The 16,908-nt window shown below is 41.4% G+C and overlaps 1 protein-coding gene across 2 annotated transcripts in view; it reads right to left on the reverse strand.

The window, feature by feature from the left end:
- Nucleotides 1-3,026: 3,026 nt before the first annotated feature.
- The window catches only part of LOC131682040 (nuclear hormone receptor FTZ-F1 beta), a 113,120-nt gene continuing 99,238 nt past the window's right edge, over nt 3,027-16,908 (reverse strand). The window contains exons 3-9 of one of the 2 annotated variants that reach the window (XM_058963211.1): nt 7,327-8,493; nt 7,060-7,271; nt 6,636-6,931; nt 6,332-6,568; nt 6,116-6,265; nt 5,791-6,048; nt 3,027-5,683 (exon numbers count right to left, since the gene is read on the reverse strand). In XM_058963211.1, coding sequence (XP_058819194.1) covers nt 5,582-5,683; nt 5,791-6,048; nt 6,116-6,265; nt 6,332-6,568; nt 6,636-6,931; nt 7,060-7,271; nt 7,327-8,426 — 2,355 coding nt within the window. In that variant the 5' untranslated portion in view covers nt 8,427-8,493 and the 3' untranslated portion in view covers nt 3,027-5,581. The remainder of the gene's footprint in view (nt 5,684-5,790; nt 6,049-6,115; nt 6,266-6,331; nt 6,569-6,635; nt 6,932-7,059; nt 7,272-7,326; nt 8,494-16,908) is intronic. The other variant, XM_058963212.1, reaches the window with a different exon arrangement.

Consider the following 16,908-nt stretch of genomic DNA (forward strand, 5'->3'; position numbering starts at 1 on the left):
TTCTTGCGTTATCGTTCTCGTCCATGTCATCATCGGTACTGCTTTCTTGCTGGTCACGATCAGAGGATCTTATTTGTTTCTTGTTCTAACGGGATGCTGTTGTAAATTCGTCTTCATCGGTATTTGCTTCTTTATTGGTGATGCTAGTTGTTGGTTTGGGAGCGGTTGTCGTGGTCGTTGTACCTGCATTATTGGTTAATTGGATCGTTGTTTTTGGTTTATCTGAAGGTGTCGGTGGCTGCTTGTTAGAGTTGGTTGGAGTAGATGAGTTTTGACTAGTTGATACGGCACAAGTTTTTCGGTAGTGGGCTGTATGGTTACAGAATTGGCATGTTGGGGTCTGCCCGGGATATGTGATTAGCGTTGTTTGCTTATAGGTCACTCCATCCTTCGGAGATTTGCATTCGATAGTCATGTAAGAAGGTATTGGTTGAGTCACTCGCACCCTCATAATACGAACGCCGTTGGGAATGCCGGTGAAAAAATTTCTCCAGGTGTCATTCGTAATAGATTCTACTTCTCCATATTGCGACATGATTCGTTTGATGTAATCTTTCCTAGTACGCGGGGCCAAATCATTGATACGCACCTCCACCATGTCGTTTTCCATATTCACGGGGATCTTGCAGGCATATTCACGGGAATCTTGCCATATTCTCTTGAGCGCAGGCAGAGGTTAGAAGCTTAGAAGCTTAGCACAGGTGTGATCAAAACACAGTGTTTTTACGTGGTGTACTGAATGTACGTAACTTTAGTGAGATTAAGCTCCATTTTAACCTTAACTAACTGTTCCACTTCCTCAACTGTGAGTCTAACACGAGTTTTATTAAAGTTGATCGAAATTTTGTTATTCCGTGGCACGGGCACTTTTGTTTCATTTGGCAAACTCATTTCACTCCGCAGCCAGGGGCAACGACACAATTTGTTTATGCACTGATATAGAACGAAAGCTGGCTTGATTCACTGGTGCCTATAGCCTGCTATAGCGTAGCGATTTTTTTTGCTTCTGCTTTATGTAGGGTGACCATATCAGACAAGTAAAAAACCAGGACAGTCGAAAGGGTACTGCTTTCCCCCCCCCGCTACCTCTCAATCGACATTGCCTTTTCCGCATGTTTTCGGCAGTTAAAAAGTTCTGGGGTCTGCCAGGCAAAGCTTCGTCAGTAAAAAAGTTCTGGGAGTCTGGGAGGAAGAGCTCTGCCAGAAAGTCTTTCGTCGGAATTCGATCACCAAGACAACCAAGGCAGTTCTTGCTACACCACCATCGGCAAATGTTTCATGCTGACACGCTGTGCGTAGGTTCTCTTGTTAGTATTCGTTAGTGCCTGAGCTGCAACTCCGGTGCTTTGTGGTTTAGTTGATGTTGATAAAGGTTTGTGTGATGCTAGCAGTTGATGTTGCTTCGTTAGAGGTTTGTGTGCATGGTTTCTCGTAGTGTGTCTTCTTGTGTAACAACGTAGGGCACGCAGGGGTCTGTCCTTCATGCGTGCACAGCGTGATTTGACATTTGGTCACGCGTTTTGCTTTGAATTGAAAGTTCAGATATGAAGGAATAGGTTCCGTCACTCGCATTCTCACGAAACAAACACCGTTGGAAATACCTAGAAAAATTTTCTCCAGATTTCAACCTTAAAGGATTCCATTTTACGTATTCCGACATGATGGTTGTAATAAATTTATTAATAGTACCCAGGTGTAGATCGTGCAGACGCATATCAATCTTATCATTGTCAATAAAAACGTGTATCTTGGTCCTAACATTATTGCATGTTGTCCTCCATAGCGTCACTTTCCGTTATGGCCAAATTTTAAACGTTAACAGTAACGAGTATGGTGTATGACGACGATTTTCGTTAGTCTAAACTGCATTTGTAAATTTGCTGTTGAGTTTCAAACATCTTAAAATGAATGATCGCACCGATGAAAGTAACGGTGCTTTATTGTTCAAACTGTCTTGGGATGAATTTTATTATTCGATTGCTTTGCTTGTTTATAGTGCTGACACGGTTTATATAGACAGCAGACTGTAGGTAGAAACGTTCGTTTGATTCACTGCACTGTTAACAAGCAGAGCGACTGATTAGGTACTGGTATCGACCCCGTAGTAATCCCATGATCCCCAGCTCGAGAGAGCGCTCAATGAAATTTTCCACGATAGTTGATATTTTTCTTTTTATGGAATGAATTTCCAGTAACACGAAAAAAACCACTAGCAAGAGGACTCAAGTAGAAGCAGAAGCACCCAAACGCCGATGTGTCTTTTTTTAGAGGTACCAAAGAGAATTCTTCGGGTCCCGGATTGAAAGGCGATTTAAGCCGAGAAGAAGCGCTGGTAAACATTGTTTCATCGATATTGACGAGGCACTCTTGAGAGATTTAAAAAAACATCGGAAGGTACAATTGGAAGATTCGACTTATTAAGTTTTGTTTGTCGCATTCCGATAGCGGATGAGTATAAGTTGCAGTTATGGTTGCGGTCGGTCGTAACTGCGATCTGGAGCATAGTGAAAAGCGAAGACTGAATAAATAAAAATATATTAGGCTTACAGAAGAAAAACCAGGACAAATCAAGCATTTTCTGGGAAACCAGGACGTATGGTCACCCTAGCTTTATGCGAGGTCAGAAGATAGACTGGCTTTATTTCGTGTTGTGCTTCTTCAGTAAAATTCGTTTATAGACCAACTTGAATATTCACCCAACAGTTCCTTAACACATTTTATTCTTGGAAGAATAACTAAGTGTGAATAGGACCCACTAACTAGAGCCAGCTAGAATTTCGGCTCAATTTCCGGTTGAACTTTACTGGATTCCAGTCATCGGTGTACGAACCTTGCTTGAAAACTTGCGTGCAATTATAATTCACATCTGGGAACTTGAGTGCAATTTTTATTTGTAACGCATTTTCAATTCAATGTTCAATGTTTACATATATAGCTTTTACCAAAAACATAACGTGTATTCGTTTCGTTCAGTAAATCAACTTAATCATACGACTTTGGAGTTTCGGATATTCATGACTACGAGCTAGTTTTAAACTGATATTTATTTTTAAAAAATGTCCAATTTGGCTTCCCCCACCATCACCACCACGACGACGACGACGCCGAGATAACGCGATTAGTTACTAATCGAGCCTCCGATTTGTCGTAAGCGGCGGGGTGCGATGGGAAGATTTCGTTCCGAGCTACATAATAGTAAACCTAAAAATTCGTTTAAGTACAATACGTGTATAAAAACTACTAAATTGAAGTATTGGATTTAATCTTGCCGATTGCATCGCAACTTGCCATAAAAAAACGATCGATCCTGCAACGTAATGAAACATACTACGGTCTTTTTCAACAGGGGTGGTAGGGTGGAGGAGGAGGGGTTTTTAGTAAAAAAGTACGTTCCTAAAAATACTGCGATTTCTCCGATTTGTTGTGCTGATTTTTTTCCGCTGATTTTGCTCTTCACTGTAGAAGATCATTTTTAAGTAGCTGTATATTTTGCTAGATGTTTTTGTGTTTACTTTGTGTTCTATTCGTTATTTACGCTATAGTACTAGATTTTACGCATAGATCATCACATAATTCCCTTTTTCCTGGACAACTTTTATTCGCTGTTTAAAAATCTCTCTCCGATATTTACACACTGAACGAAAACACCATTCTCATTTTCACAGAAATCTTTGCGTAAAAAGCTGCAAATGCCCTCCAAAAATCTTTTCATCTGTTGTTCTTTTTTTTTTCTCTCTTTTGGAAGCTATACGTTTAGAAAATAAAAATATTGCACTTCTCATACAATATTTAGAAAATTGTTTTTTTCCCCTTTTCTTACTTCTGCAACGCTTCTCTGTTAGCTAACTGTTATGCGTACTTTGCCTGCCCCCGGGACTCTCCCTCTAACGTTGTTTGTATATTGCAACTATCAAAGAAATATTCTCCAGAGTTCGTCGAATAAAAACACGATTCAAAAAAGTTGTTCTATTGTTGCATATTAGACTATTCTGCTGTGTCACGGCACACGTTACCCGGTACCGCTTGGGCTGTTTGTGTTGTGTTGTTTTTTTGTTGCTTTGTTCTTTTACGTAATTAATTAACACTAGACTAAAAAGTTCAGTCATTTCTGTTTACTAGTTGTTCTCTCATTATATTCGGTTTTTTTTCAACTGTTTTGCTTAACTTGCTTCTGGCACTTTTCTCCAGATTTTTTTTTATAAAATATTTTATACTCTACCGGAAAATTGTTGTAATATTTCCATCTGGTTGGTTCTCAGACAAAAGGCACACATTTCTCCGTCACTTTTTGCGATTTTAGCAAAATGGCCAAACAAAGGAATTGCTGTTGTCACAAGACTCCGATTCGATATAAGCGCGTTATATCGATCAGGAGAACAGTGATCAGTTAAAGGCTTGTAAAAACTTGTGGAAACCGTTTGCCTCTCAACCGTGTTTAATCATGAAATCGATCAGCCGTCACCCGCCAGCTTCGTGGGGATTCGGACTAGTTTTTTTTTATTTATTTATTCCTGTCCGTTTTTGAGTTCAAGTTGTGCCTTACAAGGGTTTGTTCAAACGTTGAAGATCCTTCGATGACACGTTTGCTTACACGCTAATCTTAGAAACAAAATTATCTCAGTTAATCCTTACGCTGTCAATAGAATATTTGCAAAATCAGTCGACTATCGAATTACAAAACGTAATCGAGCCGCTGGAAAAACTTAAACATTTCGATTTAAAAAAAGCACTGCTTAACAAAACTTGTATTAATCAACAATACAATGCTATTTTCTTTGTCTAATAAGAAAAAAAAAATAATTCAAGAGCGTAGTAGTTGGGTTTTTCCCTAACTTGTCGGGAAAATTCTATTGCTACCGTAGTGAAAGTATTGTGTGTTTCGTGAGAATTTTAACCTACTATGAGTTCTGTCTTAAAGTGCTATAAGGAAACTTAATCGGTACTTCTAAGGGATCAAAGGACAATACAGAAAACGAAAATCAACTCTGTTAAAGGGCGTTTAGACGCATTCTTCATCCTCGCACGTATAGCAAGAAAACCGTTTTGAACGATGTTTAAAGTTACATACGAGTAGTTAAATAAAACTTCTTACAACAGACAATATGTAAAAAAAACTGCATGGGGGAAAAATAAAAATCTGTTAAATATCTGATTTAAAACTACTTATAAAAAGGAATAAAATAAACTCGCTCTTCTTATTAGATTAAAAGTAAAAATCACAATTTCTAGAAAGAGTTTTGATTTCGGGTTACAGCATTCAAATATGGGAAAAAACACAAACAGCTTGCGCTACCACCAGCCTTCCTCGGTGGTAGCTGCCATGAAGATTCACTCAAACAACTAAGGAAAAACGAGGGAGTGTGTATGTAGGTGTGATAGAGAGAGCTGAATGCGTCAGTAGCAGTAGTGAAGAATGCCCGCACAAAACACGTGCGGGGTGATGTGAGGCGTTCCCGCGCCTACTATGATCGCAGTGCCTTCCTCCGGCAGTCGTCGACCACCGTGGAGGCACCGGTTTCTAAACACTAGAATGTATGAGGCACGTTCGTCTGGTTTTCCGAGGTCGAAATCCTAGTTCGTCCTAATGCTCTCCCCGGAGCAGTTCCATCAGCAGATTAAAGGACGGTTCTTCGCCTTCCTTCGGCTTGATGGTTAGCATCTCCTTGCCAACCTGAAATGAAAGCTGAAAATCAGCGATTACTGTTGGAGGGTAGCAGGCCGTTTGCCCAGATGAAGATGGTTCGGAAGGGAAAATACAGAAGTGATTTGAGGAATTGAGTTCAAACCTACCTGACAAGTTCGCTGAAGTTCTGGAATTCGCAACAGTAGCTCTCCAAACTTGGCCGGAGTTTCCGGGTAGTGAGCTAACGTGTAAGCTTGAAGTGCCTGTAGAGCCTTCTCTTGACTGGCTCTTACTTTCTCCGATTCTTTTAGTTCCGAGGTATCCGACGACATGAGCACGATCACCTTCATAGCGACGTATTCGTAACGATCAACGCGAAGTCGCCGCAGATGATCGGTCAGATTGAGCATTCGTTCGATACAGGTCTGTAAGACAAAGGAAACATATTTGCAGATGTGATCAGAAAAATTATCTTTGACAGCATTCACTAACCTGCAACCCGCTGTGCCTGGCCTGCTCCAACGTGATCGACTTTCCGAGTGAGATCTTAATTTCCCCCGGAGTCGGCATCGACCGGAAGCAGCATGAAAACAGCAACAATTCACACCACGAGTTGATCAGCAGGCAGATCTGATCGTCAATCTTCAAAAAGGTTCAATATTACAGTTTTCCAATCGGAAGCATTCAACTGATCATATAAATAGTTACCGAAATGTTCTTAAACAGAGGCAAACTCTTGCACCACTTGACTATTTTGTACAGTCGATGGTCCGCAATGTTGCACAGATTCGCGATCAGATCCGGATTACTCTCGCTGGTGATACCGGCACTGGAGAGCAGAGGGCTAGCGGCAATGGCTGCCGGAGTTACCGGCGGTGGCGGTTGATTCAACCTCGCCAATTCCATAGCGTTGTACTGCCACAGATGTTCGACGTCCATGATTTCCTAAAATAAACAAAAATCGATCACAATAACATCCAAGACTTTAGAAGCTACTCTATCGTGATCTCACCTGCAGTAGCTGTGGAACACCCGGTCGTACGTGTTCGCCACCGTTATTCCCGGTCAGCATGCCAGCAGGGCTGTTCGAGTTACTTTTGACGTCCTGTTGAGACTCGATCTTGAACTGATGACCGGTCGAACCTCCGATGCTGCCCGGTGGAAACTGACCGCCAGATTGGAATTTCGAGTACGGAAAGTTGTTGCCATTATCGTTGCCGGCCAGCGAAGGGCTCAGAATCGTACCGGGCAGGGTGTATGAGCACTGGTACGTGGAACGACCGCCTCGTGTGCGATCTTCGCGTATAGCTGAAAAAATCTAACTGTTAGAACCTTTCCAAAATACACGACTTCGTCGTATTTTCAAATACATTATTTCCATATTGTCTAGTGGTTAGAATATCCTGGTCCTCTTGATTCCCTTTCCCCCAACTCACCTTCCAGCTTCATTCCCTTTTGAAGGCACTTTTCGAACCGGCAGGCGGGACACTTTTTCCGTGTCGCAATCGTCACCGGACAGGCCGCTCCCCTAAGGCACACATAGTTCTTCCGGTTTTGCACAGTACGCTTGAAGAATCCCTTGCACGATTCGCACGAGAAAATCCCATAATGGAACCCGGAGATCTTATCTCCACAAATGGGACATGGACTAAAACGAACAACAAAATTAACCTTAACTTAGTTTCAATCGCACATTGACTCACCTATTGATCAGCTGCTGCCGGGAGATTCCCGGGGACGGAAGATGTTCGCTGTCGAAGACCGGCTCCTCCTGACTGGCAAGCTTCAGTGCTTGCTCGTTGTCGATCATCGGCTTGTATAATACTGAGTGATGCAGCGGAGACCCGTTGTAGGACCCGCTGGCGAACATATTGTGCCGTCCCTGGATCGGAGAATGTGTCGGACTGAACTCGGAACTGTACGAATAACAGCTGCTGTACGAGGCATCGCTATTGTTACGGCTTAGCGAAGGCGTGTAGGCAGCATGGCGTGATGTCAACGGAGACTGGCTAGGTGAACTGTGCGTGTATACCGAGTGAATGGCGGAATCTGGACTCGGATTGGCCGGGAGGAGTGTAGTTTTGGAACGGACCAAAAGCGGTGAATTGACTGCTGGAAGATTCTCCGCCAAGCTATGCTCGTACTTTAAGTTGATTACGTCCGGGAGTTTCTTAGCATTAATACTACTACTACTACTACTAGATGGAATGGAATTAGCGTAGCTCGATGCAACGCTTTGGTTGATCAATGGAATGCCCACTTCCGGTTTGATCATTCTACTTGGCAGGGGAGAGCTACTACTGCTGTGATTGGCCGTCAGTGCCAACGGTTCGGTTATACCGGGCCCCGATGGTTCCTCCTTAGTTACTAGCAATGGCTCTGCCTTTTCGATTGTTGCCATCTCCGGACCGATCCCACTGGAACTATTTTCGTTGTCAATCATCATCGCTTCCGGTTCCGATAGTTCCCCCTCCCAGGACATTGGCCGGGGCAGTCCTTTGCTAGCGCGACTATCCTCTCGCATGTTTACCTTGGCTGTATTTTCAATGTTCGAAAGCTCTGTATCAGACTCGTCGGATTCTTCCATTTTTGGCACGGTTATTCTGATACCAACATTCCCGAAGATCGTACTACTGTTGACGCTAGCATTCGGGGTGTTACTACTGCTGTTACTACTACTGCTACTACCGGAGCTGGATCCCGCCGGAATTATAGTGCCCACGTTTGCCGGGCTGAGGCTGGGATCATTCCCACAGTTGATCGTTGTAACCGATACGTTTCCACGCGACTCCGTTGATGTCATTCTGCTACTGCTTCAATAATTATTCTTCACGTGCGCTATGACAATAATACGAAGACAGCAATCATTTCTGAAAGGAGAACCAAAATGAAACAAGGTTAATTTGAATACGTGAAATCATCGTCGAGATCTGCAAAAAAAAAACTACTCCAACTGGAGAGAATGAAACTCAATCCATATTCTTATCAGACAGACCTTCCAACCAGACAACAAAAGAGTTAAAGGCCAAAATCCGCTTCCTACACGCAACAGAGCCCACAGTCTTTTGTTCTTCGCAGGCTGAATTACCACTGATTCTGAACTAAAAACTGGCACACTCACACACACGGTGCTTTATCCTCTCGCGACTATCACATTACAAAGTTTATTCATGCTACGACCCCCTATGCACAATCCCCATTTTCAGATCCAAACCAACATCAAACGGTACGAAATAAGTTTGCAAGTCGCACAAAACTCCAACATCCGCGTCCAACTTCACTTCCCACAGCACACAGGTTGACCCTTCCTATTACTGTACTTTCGACTCGCTCGCTCGCTCCTTCGCCTACAAATGAACCGAAACCAACACAACACCTTACATTCCGTCACACATGCGAGCGGATCTACACCGTTCGACACAAGGCCCACCACTTGTCCGCGCAGGTGTTGGTGCGAATGAATCAAGTAGCGTCAATAAACACAACGACCTTCAGATATGTTGGATTTGTACGCAACGACCTTGCATGTGCGTCATCGTCGTCGTCGTCGTCGTCGTTGTACAGGCAACGCGTCGTTGTATGGGTTGCAGCGGGCGCATCCATCGTCGGTGTATTTTATAACAAAAGAAACCAACAACAGCGGCACACTAATACTGATCGCGTAAAGCAAAGGCAAAGCCGAAGCCGGGCCCAAGTGAGTGAAGCAAAGTATGTATACATATATAGCAAAACAAGGCAGGCAGTGGCGGGTGGTGATGGTGTTGCGGATTTGCATTCGAAATTATTATTCCTTCGCTTCGGGTTTGTGCAAGAAAAGCTCGTTGCTATGTTACTAATACTGATCGGTTGGCTGGGAGGGTTGCCAGATACGATGTTTAAAAAACATTGGATTTTTAATCTTTTTTTTCGATTCAAGTTATTTTTTGCAGGTTTAAAAAGTTGTTTCGAAATAGTAAATGAACGTTTCGGTAACGATTAAATATGGTGAACGTTTGAGTATTTCTCATTTATCTCCAAATAAACTATGTACTTTCAAACGCTTATTAGATGATCGTCGATTTCAGGTTTCCAGAGCCAAAGGCAATACTACTATATAAGCCTAAACATTAAAAGAAATGACAGCTGTTCATCGTCATTCAAAAATAAAATTTTTGTAATAAAGCATTTTAGCAAACTGTGGAGGAATCATGCTTACCACGAGCGCTATGAAAGTAATAAGCGTTTTGGTGAAGCAGTCATAGATCAATCAATTTTCATTATTTTTTAATTATTTTTTCAAACATGATAATTGACACTTAGTAGCTATTTTACATTAGAGTTACGAAAAAGTATTTAATTTTATCGAGCGCATTAAAGTCCCGCAAATAGAAGAAAAATTGTAGGGAAATCGGTTGGATGAACTTCAGAAAAATTTCAAATCAAATTTAGACAAAGCCAGCACCAATTTTAGAAAACATTTAAGAGACTTTGTACGAACGATTAAGCATAAATTTGTACCAAAAGAAAACTTGTTGTAATTGTGATTTTCAACCAAAACAACGGTAATTTTTTTTGCACAAATTTTAAACATGATTGCTGTGTAAAACAATAATTTCGGCAGAAAATCATTTCATCAGAAATTTACTTGAATTGTCAAAATAGGTCACAAGTCTCAAAATAACAGGAAACTTGGCCGAATAAATAATTTAGCCAAACACGTAATTTAGCCGAAGAAGTAATTTGGCCGAACTCGTAATTTGGTCGAACAAGTAATTTAGCCGAACACGTAATTTGGTCGAACAAGTAATTTGGCCGAAAAAGTATTTTAGCCGAAAAAGTAATTTGGCCGAACAAGTAATTTGGCCGAACAAGTAATTTGGCCGAACAAGTAATTTGGCCGAACAAGTAATTTGGCCGAACAAGTAATTTGGCCGAACAAGTAATTTGGCCGAACAAGTAATTTGGCCGAACAAGTAATTTGGCCGAACAAGTAATTTGGCCGAACAAGTAATTTGGCCGAACAAGTAATTTGGCCGAACAAGTAATTTGGCCGAACAAGTAATTTGGCCGAACAAGTAATTTGGCCGAACAAGTAATTTGGCCGAACAAGTAATTTGGCCGAACAAGTAATTTGGCCGAACAAGTAATTTGGCCGAACAAGTAATTTGGCCGAACAAGTAATTTGGCCGAACAAGTAATTTGGCCGAACAAGTAATTTGGCCGAACAAGTAATTTGGCCGAACAAGTAATATGGCCGAACAAGTAATTTGGCCGAACAAGTAATTTGGCCGAACAAGTAATTTGGCCGAACAAGTAATTTGGCCGAACAAGTAATTTGGCCGAACAAGTAATTTGGCCGAACAAGTAATTTGGCCGAACAAGTAATTTGGCCGAACAAGTAATTTGGCCGAACAAGTAATTTGGCCGAACAAGTAATTTGGCCGAACAAGTAATTTGGCCGAACAAGTAATTTGGCCGAACAATTAATTTGGCCGAACAATTAATTTGGCCGAACAAGTAATTTGGCCGAACAAGTAATTTGGCCGAACAAGTAATTTGGCCGAACAAGTAATTTGGCCGAACAAGTAATTTGGCCGAACAAATAATTTTCCGAACAAGTAATTTGGCCGCACAAGTAATTTGGCCGAACTCGTAATTTGGCCGAACAAATCATTTGGCCGAATCAGTAATTTTGCCGAACAAGTAACTTGGCCGAACAAATAATTTGGCCGTACGGGACATTTGGCCGAACAAGTAATTTGGCCGAACAAGTAATTTGGCCGAACAATTAATTCGGCCGAACAAGCAATTTGGTCGAGTCAGTAATTTGACCGAAGAAGTAATTTGGCAGAACAAGTAATTTGGTAGAACAAGCAATTTGACCGAACAAGTAATTTGGCCGAGCAAGTAATTTGGCCGAACAAGTAATTTGGCTGAACAAGTAATTTGGCTGAACAAGTAATTTGGCCGAATCAGTGATTCGGCCGAACAAGTAACTTGGCCGAACAAGTAATCTGACCAAACAATTTGGCCGAACAATTAATTTGGCCGAACAAGTAATTTGGCCGAACAAGTACTTCGGCAGAACAAGTAATTTGACCGAACAAGTAATTTGACCGAACAATTAATTCGGCCGAACAAGCAATTTGGTCGAGTCAGTAATTTGACCGAAGAAGTAATTTGGCAGAACAAGTAATTTGGTAGAACAAGCAATTTGGTCGAGTCAGTAATTTGACCGATGAAGTAATTTGGCAGAACAAGTAATTTGGTAGAACAAGCAATTTGACCGAACAAGTAATTTGGCCGAACAAGTAATTTGGCCGAACAAGTAATTTGGCCGAACAAGTAATTTGGCCGAACAATTAATTCGGCCGAACAAGCAATTTGGTCGAGTCAGTAATTTGACCGAAGAAGTAATTTGGCAGAACAAGTAATTTGGTAGAACAAGCAATTTGGTCGAGTCAGTAATTTGACCGAAGAAGTAATTTGGCAGAACAAGTAATTTGGTAGAACAAGCAATTTGACCGAACAAGTAATTTGGCCGAGCAAGTAATTTGGCCGAACAAGTAACTTGGCCGAACAAGTAATCTGACCAAACAATTTGGCCGAACAATTAATTTGGCCGAACAAGTAATTTGGCCGAACAAGTACTTCGGCAGAACAAGTAATTTGACCGAACAAGTAATTTGACCGAACATGTAATTTTGCCGAACAAGTAATTTTGCCGAACAAGTAATTTGGCCGAATCAGTAATTTGGCCAAACATTTAATTTGGCCGAACAAGTATTTCGGCAGAACAAGTAATTTGACCGAACAAGTAATTTGGCCGAACAAGTCATTTGGCCGAACGGGTCATTTGGCTGACCGGGTTATTTGGCCTAACGGGTCATTTGGCCGAACAGAACATTTGGCCGGACGGGACATTCGACGGAACGGGACATCAGGTCAAACGGAGCATTTGGTCGAAAGAGACTTTTGGCTGAACGGAACGTTAGACCGAACGGGTCATTTGGCAGAACGGGTTATTGGGCCGAACGGTCATTTGGCCGAACGCGACATTTAATCGAACGGGACATTTGACGGAACGGGACATCTGGTCAAATGGAGCATTTGGCCGAAAGAGACTTTTGGCCGAACGGAACGTTAGACCCAACGGGTCATTTGGCCGAACGGATTATTGGGCCGAACGGTCATTTGGCCGAACGGTCATTTGACCGAACGGGACATTTGGTCGAACGGGACATTTGGCCGAACTGAACACTAGACCGAACGGATCATTTCATCGAACGAGTCATTTGACCGAACAGGTCGTTTAACTGAACGGGTTATTTGGCCGAGCGAGTAGTTTGCTCGAACGGCTCATTTGATTGAACGGGACATTTGGTCGAGTGTGACATTTGGTCGAATGGGACATTTGACCGAACGGAATATAAGGCCCAGCGGGACATTTAGTCGAACGGGACATTTGACCGAACGGGACACTTAGTCGAACGGAACGTTTGACTGAACGGGACATCTGGCCAAACGGGACGTTTGACTGAACTGGAATATTTGGCTAAGCGGGAGATTTGGCCGAGTGGGACATTTAACCGAACGGGACATTTGGCCGAACGGGACATTTGGTCGAACGGAACAATTGGCCGAACGGGTCTTTGGCCGAACCGGTCTTTTGGCCAAACGAGTCATTTGGCCGAATGCTTGTTGGTCAAATGCAACTTAATTGTCACAATTTTATTGAATTTTTCCGTGGCGTATCGTTTCACGGAATGTGTTATAATGGTGGGTTCAAAAATGTAGGTATGAATGATGAAAGAAAATACAATAATTTCGAATCGGAATACCTGATACGCCGATTGATATCAGGATTGGCTTTCAACTCCTCCAACTATGCTTTCGATGATTTATTAGGGAAAATGGAATGTAATCACCACTCCATCAGTTAATTCTGTGGCATCAACGGAAGACGGACGAGCTGTTATTTAAGGTACAGAAGCTAGTGGACTCTTCGATGCGTGATCTGTGAAAAACATTTTCTCGCAGTCAATGTGTTTGTATTTATTTATAAAATTATTCGGGAGCTCCCGCGAAGTTATATGATCTGGCATTCCAAGATATGCTCTTTCATGGACGTGTGTTCTTTGCAGAAGGATAATTTGAATCTTAGAGTAACATACGTAAAAGAATTATTATCTTGCGCACATGGCTGAAGTACACTGTCATAAAATTGGTTTGCTATTGAACTCGGCAAGCCTAGCCAAAATTTGCAATGACCAATGGGTTCATAACCTCGCGTCGGATGAATAAACCAGTAGAAATATCCCAGAAATGGAATTTGATCTCGGGAAATACGCAAACAACGATACTGTATTTATTCCAAGTTTATAATGTAAGTGTTCGCGGAAGAATGTAAATAGCTTTCGATATTTAATGTTTCCCCTTCAAGTGCGTTTAAAGTCCAACCATCCTTCATGTACTGAAATTCAAAATAAGCGAGCATGTTATGCACTACTAGAAGCTGAAGATGGGCTAGATCACGCTTCATTGAAAGCCAGATGTGTTTTTTCTTGGAGAATATGGTTTTTGCAAATCTATAGCTCTGAGAGAGGAATCACGCCATAATTTACCATTTATATTGGCGTTCATGAGTTGGCAAGATATTTATCAATACCATTGAGGTAGAAATTGTAAAGCAAAGGGCTTTAACAAGAACCTTGTGGAAATTTCATGTAGCTGCTTCTAGATGTTGCTCGTGTTATGAGAAAAGGTAACGGTAGAGTTTATCCGAAATAACAAATGCTACAGAACCGTAAGCTCTCTTATTAGCCAAGAATACAGTCATTTGCTCTTTAGAGCGCATGTTAGATGAAGTTTTGTTGAAATCAATGCAAGACTATCATTCCTTCCTTTTGCGAAAGTTGTCGAATAGCATTGCAATCGGTCGATACGAATTGTGGTCGAAAGGTGATTAAACTGGTTTATGAATAATAATCACTGTCGAGTTTGATTCTGTCTGACCGAAGAGCATTATTTTGGGCATGACACTAGAGTACGTAGGGATTCATCGATATATGTGAGTGATTTATGTAGTTACCGTGTCGCATCGTTGCGCATAATTTTCTGAATACGAACGGAGTATGGACATACCTTTCTTGCAAAGGCTAAAAATCATATTACTCGTATATTCGAAAATATTCAATTTTAAAAAACCCAATCATCTTTCGTTTGTATCACGATAGAAAGGCTATGCAGTCACTCTGAAACCGACTTTTTAATCGAGGCCCGGAAGGCTAAGTCTCTTATACCATTCGACTCAGTTCTTTGAGTTAAGCAAATGTGCGTGTGTGTGTGTGTGTGTATGTGTGTGAGAATGTGTGCGTGCGTGTGTATGTATGTATGTGACCAAAAATAAACACATCGGTTACTCAGGAATGGCTGAAGCGAACTTAGTCTCAAATGAAAGGTACAACGCTCCCATAGGCTGTTATTAAATTTCATTCCATTCCGACTTCCGGTTCCAGAGTGGTTGAAGAGTGGGGCCACTTTTTATACTTTGTTTTTACAAAAAATGATCTAGACTGTCTTTTGAAAAGGGTCAAACTTTTTCACCAATTTTTTTTTCAAATGGCTGCAGTCTAAAAATTACAAATCCTACATAAAAATGTCGGAGTATTTTCACAAAATTCGTAAAATTTTTGAATTAAAATATTGAAAAAATTCTTCGTCGACTCCTACACTGAAAAAATCGATTTTAAACATTTAAAGTCGAATTACAAAAAAAACTCCAACTTTGATTTGGATGAGTTGTTGATCCAAGATAGGTTCCCTACCTATCGTCAAAAATTCAAGTTGGACACTTTCAACGAAAAAAAAACTTTTCCTTGTCCAAACTGATTTTTTTCAGTGTATTTTTATCGAAAACTAAACCAATGGAAGTCATAATCATCTCAGAATTGAATTTCCCAACTGCTAGTTGCCTGATACATGCAAAAAGTATCAGTAACTGTTCGGTATCGAACGTCTAAATTCATAAAAATCCCTCTTGTCTTTCCCTGACCGATATTTGCTTTAAATTCCCCACCCACTATCACCCAATCCATTATTAAATCTTATTCTTGAATACAAATCATATCCCATTACTTGTATCTTTCCCCCATAGTTCATAAGTAGAAATAAAATCCTGTTCAATCATGTCCTAGCAAGAATTCCCCTCCCGCCCAGCCGTACCATCATATTTTTTCGTTTCAATGGAGGTGGGAGGGGCCAACATCACACAAAGCCGATTCAGACATCGGAAATGAATCAGGTATAAAAGTAATGCATTTTGTACGTATCACATCAGTATTTTTGTAAATTTCAAACCGTAAACATCGCGAAATAAACAAATCCAAAGAGAATCCGGAATTTTCCTTTCTGCCACCGAAAGAGCACCATTCGTGTTTCGTCCTCCACTGCTGGATCAGAGGCATCCGTTTGCTGCTGTAGCTGAGCCATCGCAATACAGTCCACTGACTTGCTGCGCATCGGAGTGCACACCCAAGGAAGCAATTAGTGTTCGTCCCATCGAATTGATCCACATTTAGACCCCACCCGCGGTAATCTATTGTGGACACCAGTTCGACTAGCACACGGACAACCTATTGCTGTTCCGAATCGACAACCGTCGTCGTTTTGGAGCACCATCAAGACAAACCATCCAGATTCCTGATCCCATACATTGTGCACCGCACAGTAACAAATTTGGTACATATTCATAACGTACTTGAATGAAGACTGGAACACTCGAAGACTGGAAGACAGAAGGAATGGAATACTGGAATACGGCACACAAAATGTCATTTGGATTCCAAATGAATGATCTGTGGTGATAGATCGCACACAAAGGACGCTTGTCTGGTGAACTCATTCGATGTTTTATCCGAATGTGCTGATGAAATTTCTAAATTTCCTCGCATAATGCATAATGCCAATGAGAAGAATACGCAATCACCTCCGCCGATAACAGTGATGACCTTCGACTTCAAAGCCTTTCGAACTGAACTTTCGACGTTCCTTCTGAACGTGAAAGTTTCTTTTCAGATTGGCCGAAGAGGAGAATATCGAGTTACAGCGGAGGAATTGATTGGCCACAAACGACTAATCCAGTATCTTACGGAGAAGTTATATAAATTTTATTCATATGATTTCAAGACAGCTAGATCATTCAAGGCTGTCTTGAAAGGGTTACCACAAGATCAAAGTTTGGATGAAATATCCAACGAATTGAAAAATTTACTTGGCTTTTCTCCTTCACAAGTTATTCTTATGAA

This window comes from Topomyia yanbarensis, chromosome 2 (assembly GCF_030247195.1).
Source record: "Topomyia yanbarensis strain Yona2022 chromosome 2, ASM3024719v1, whole genome shotgun sequence".
Classification (NCBI taxonomy): Eukaryota; Metazoa; Arthropoda; class Insecta; order Diptera; family Culicidae; genus Topomyia; species Topomyia yanbarensis.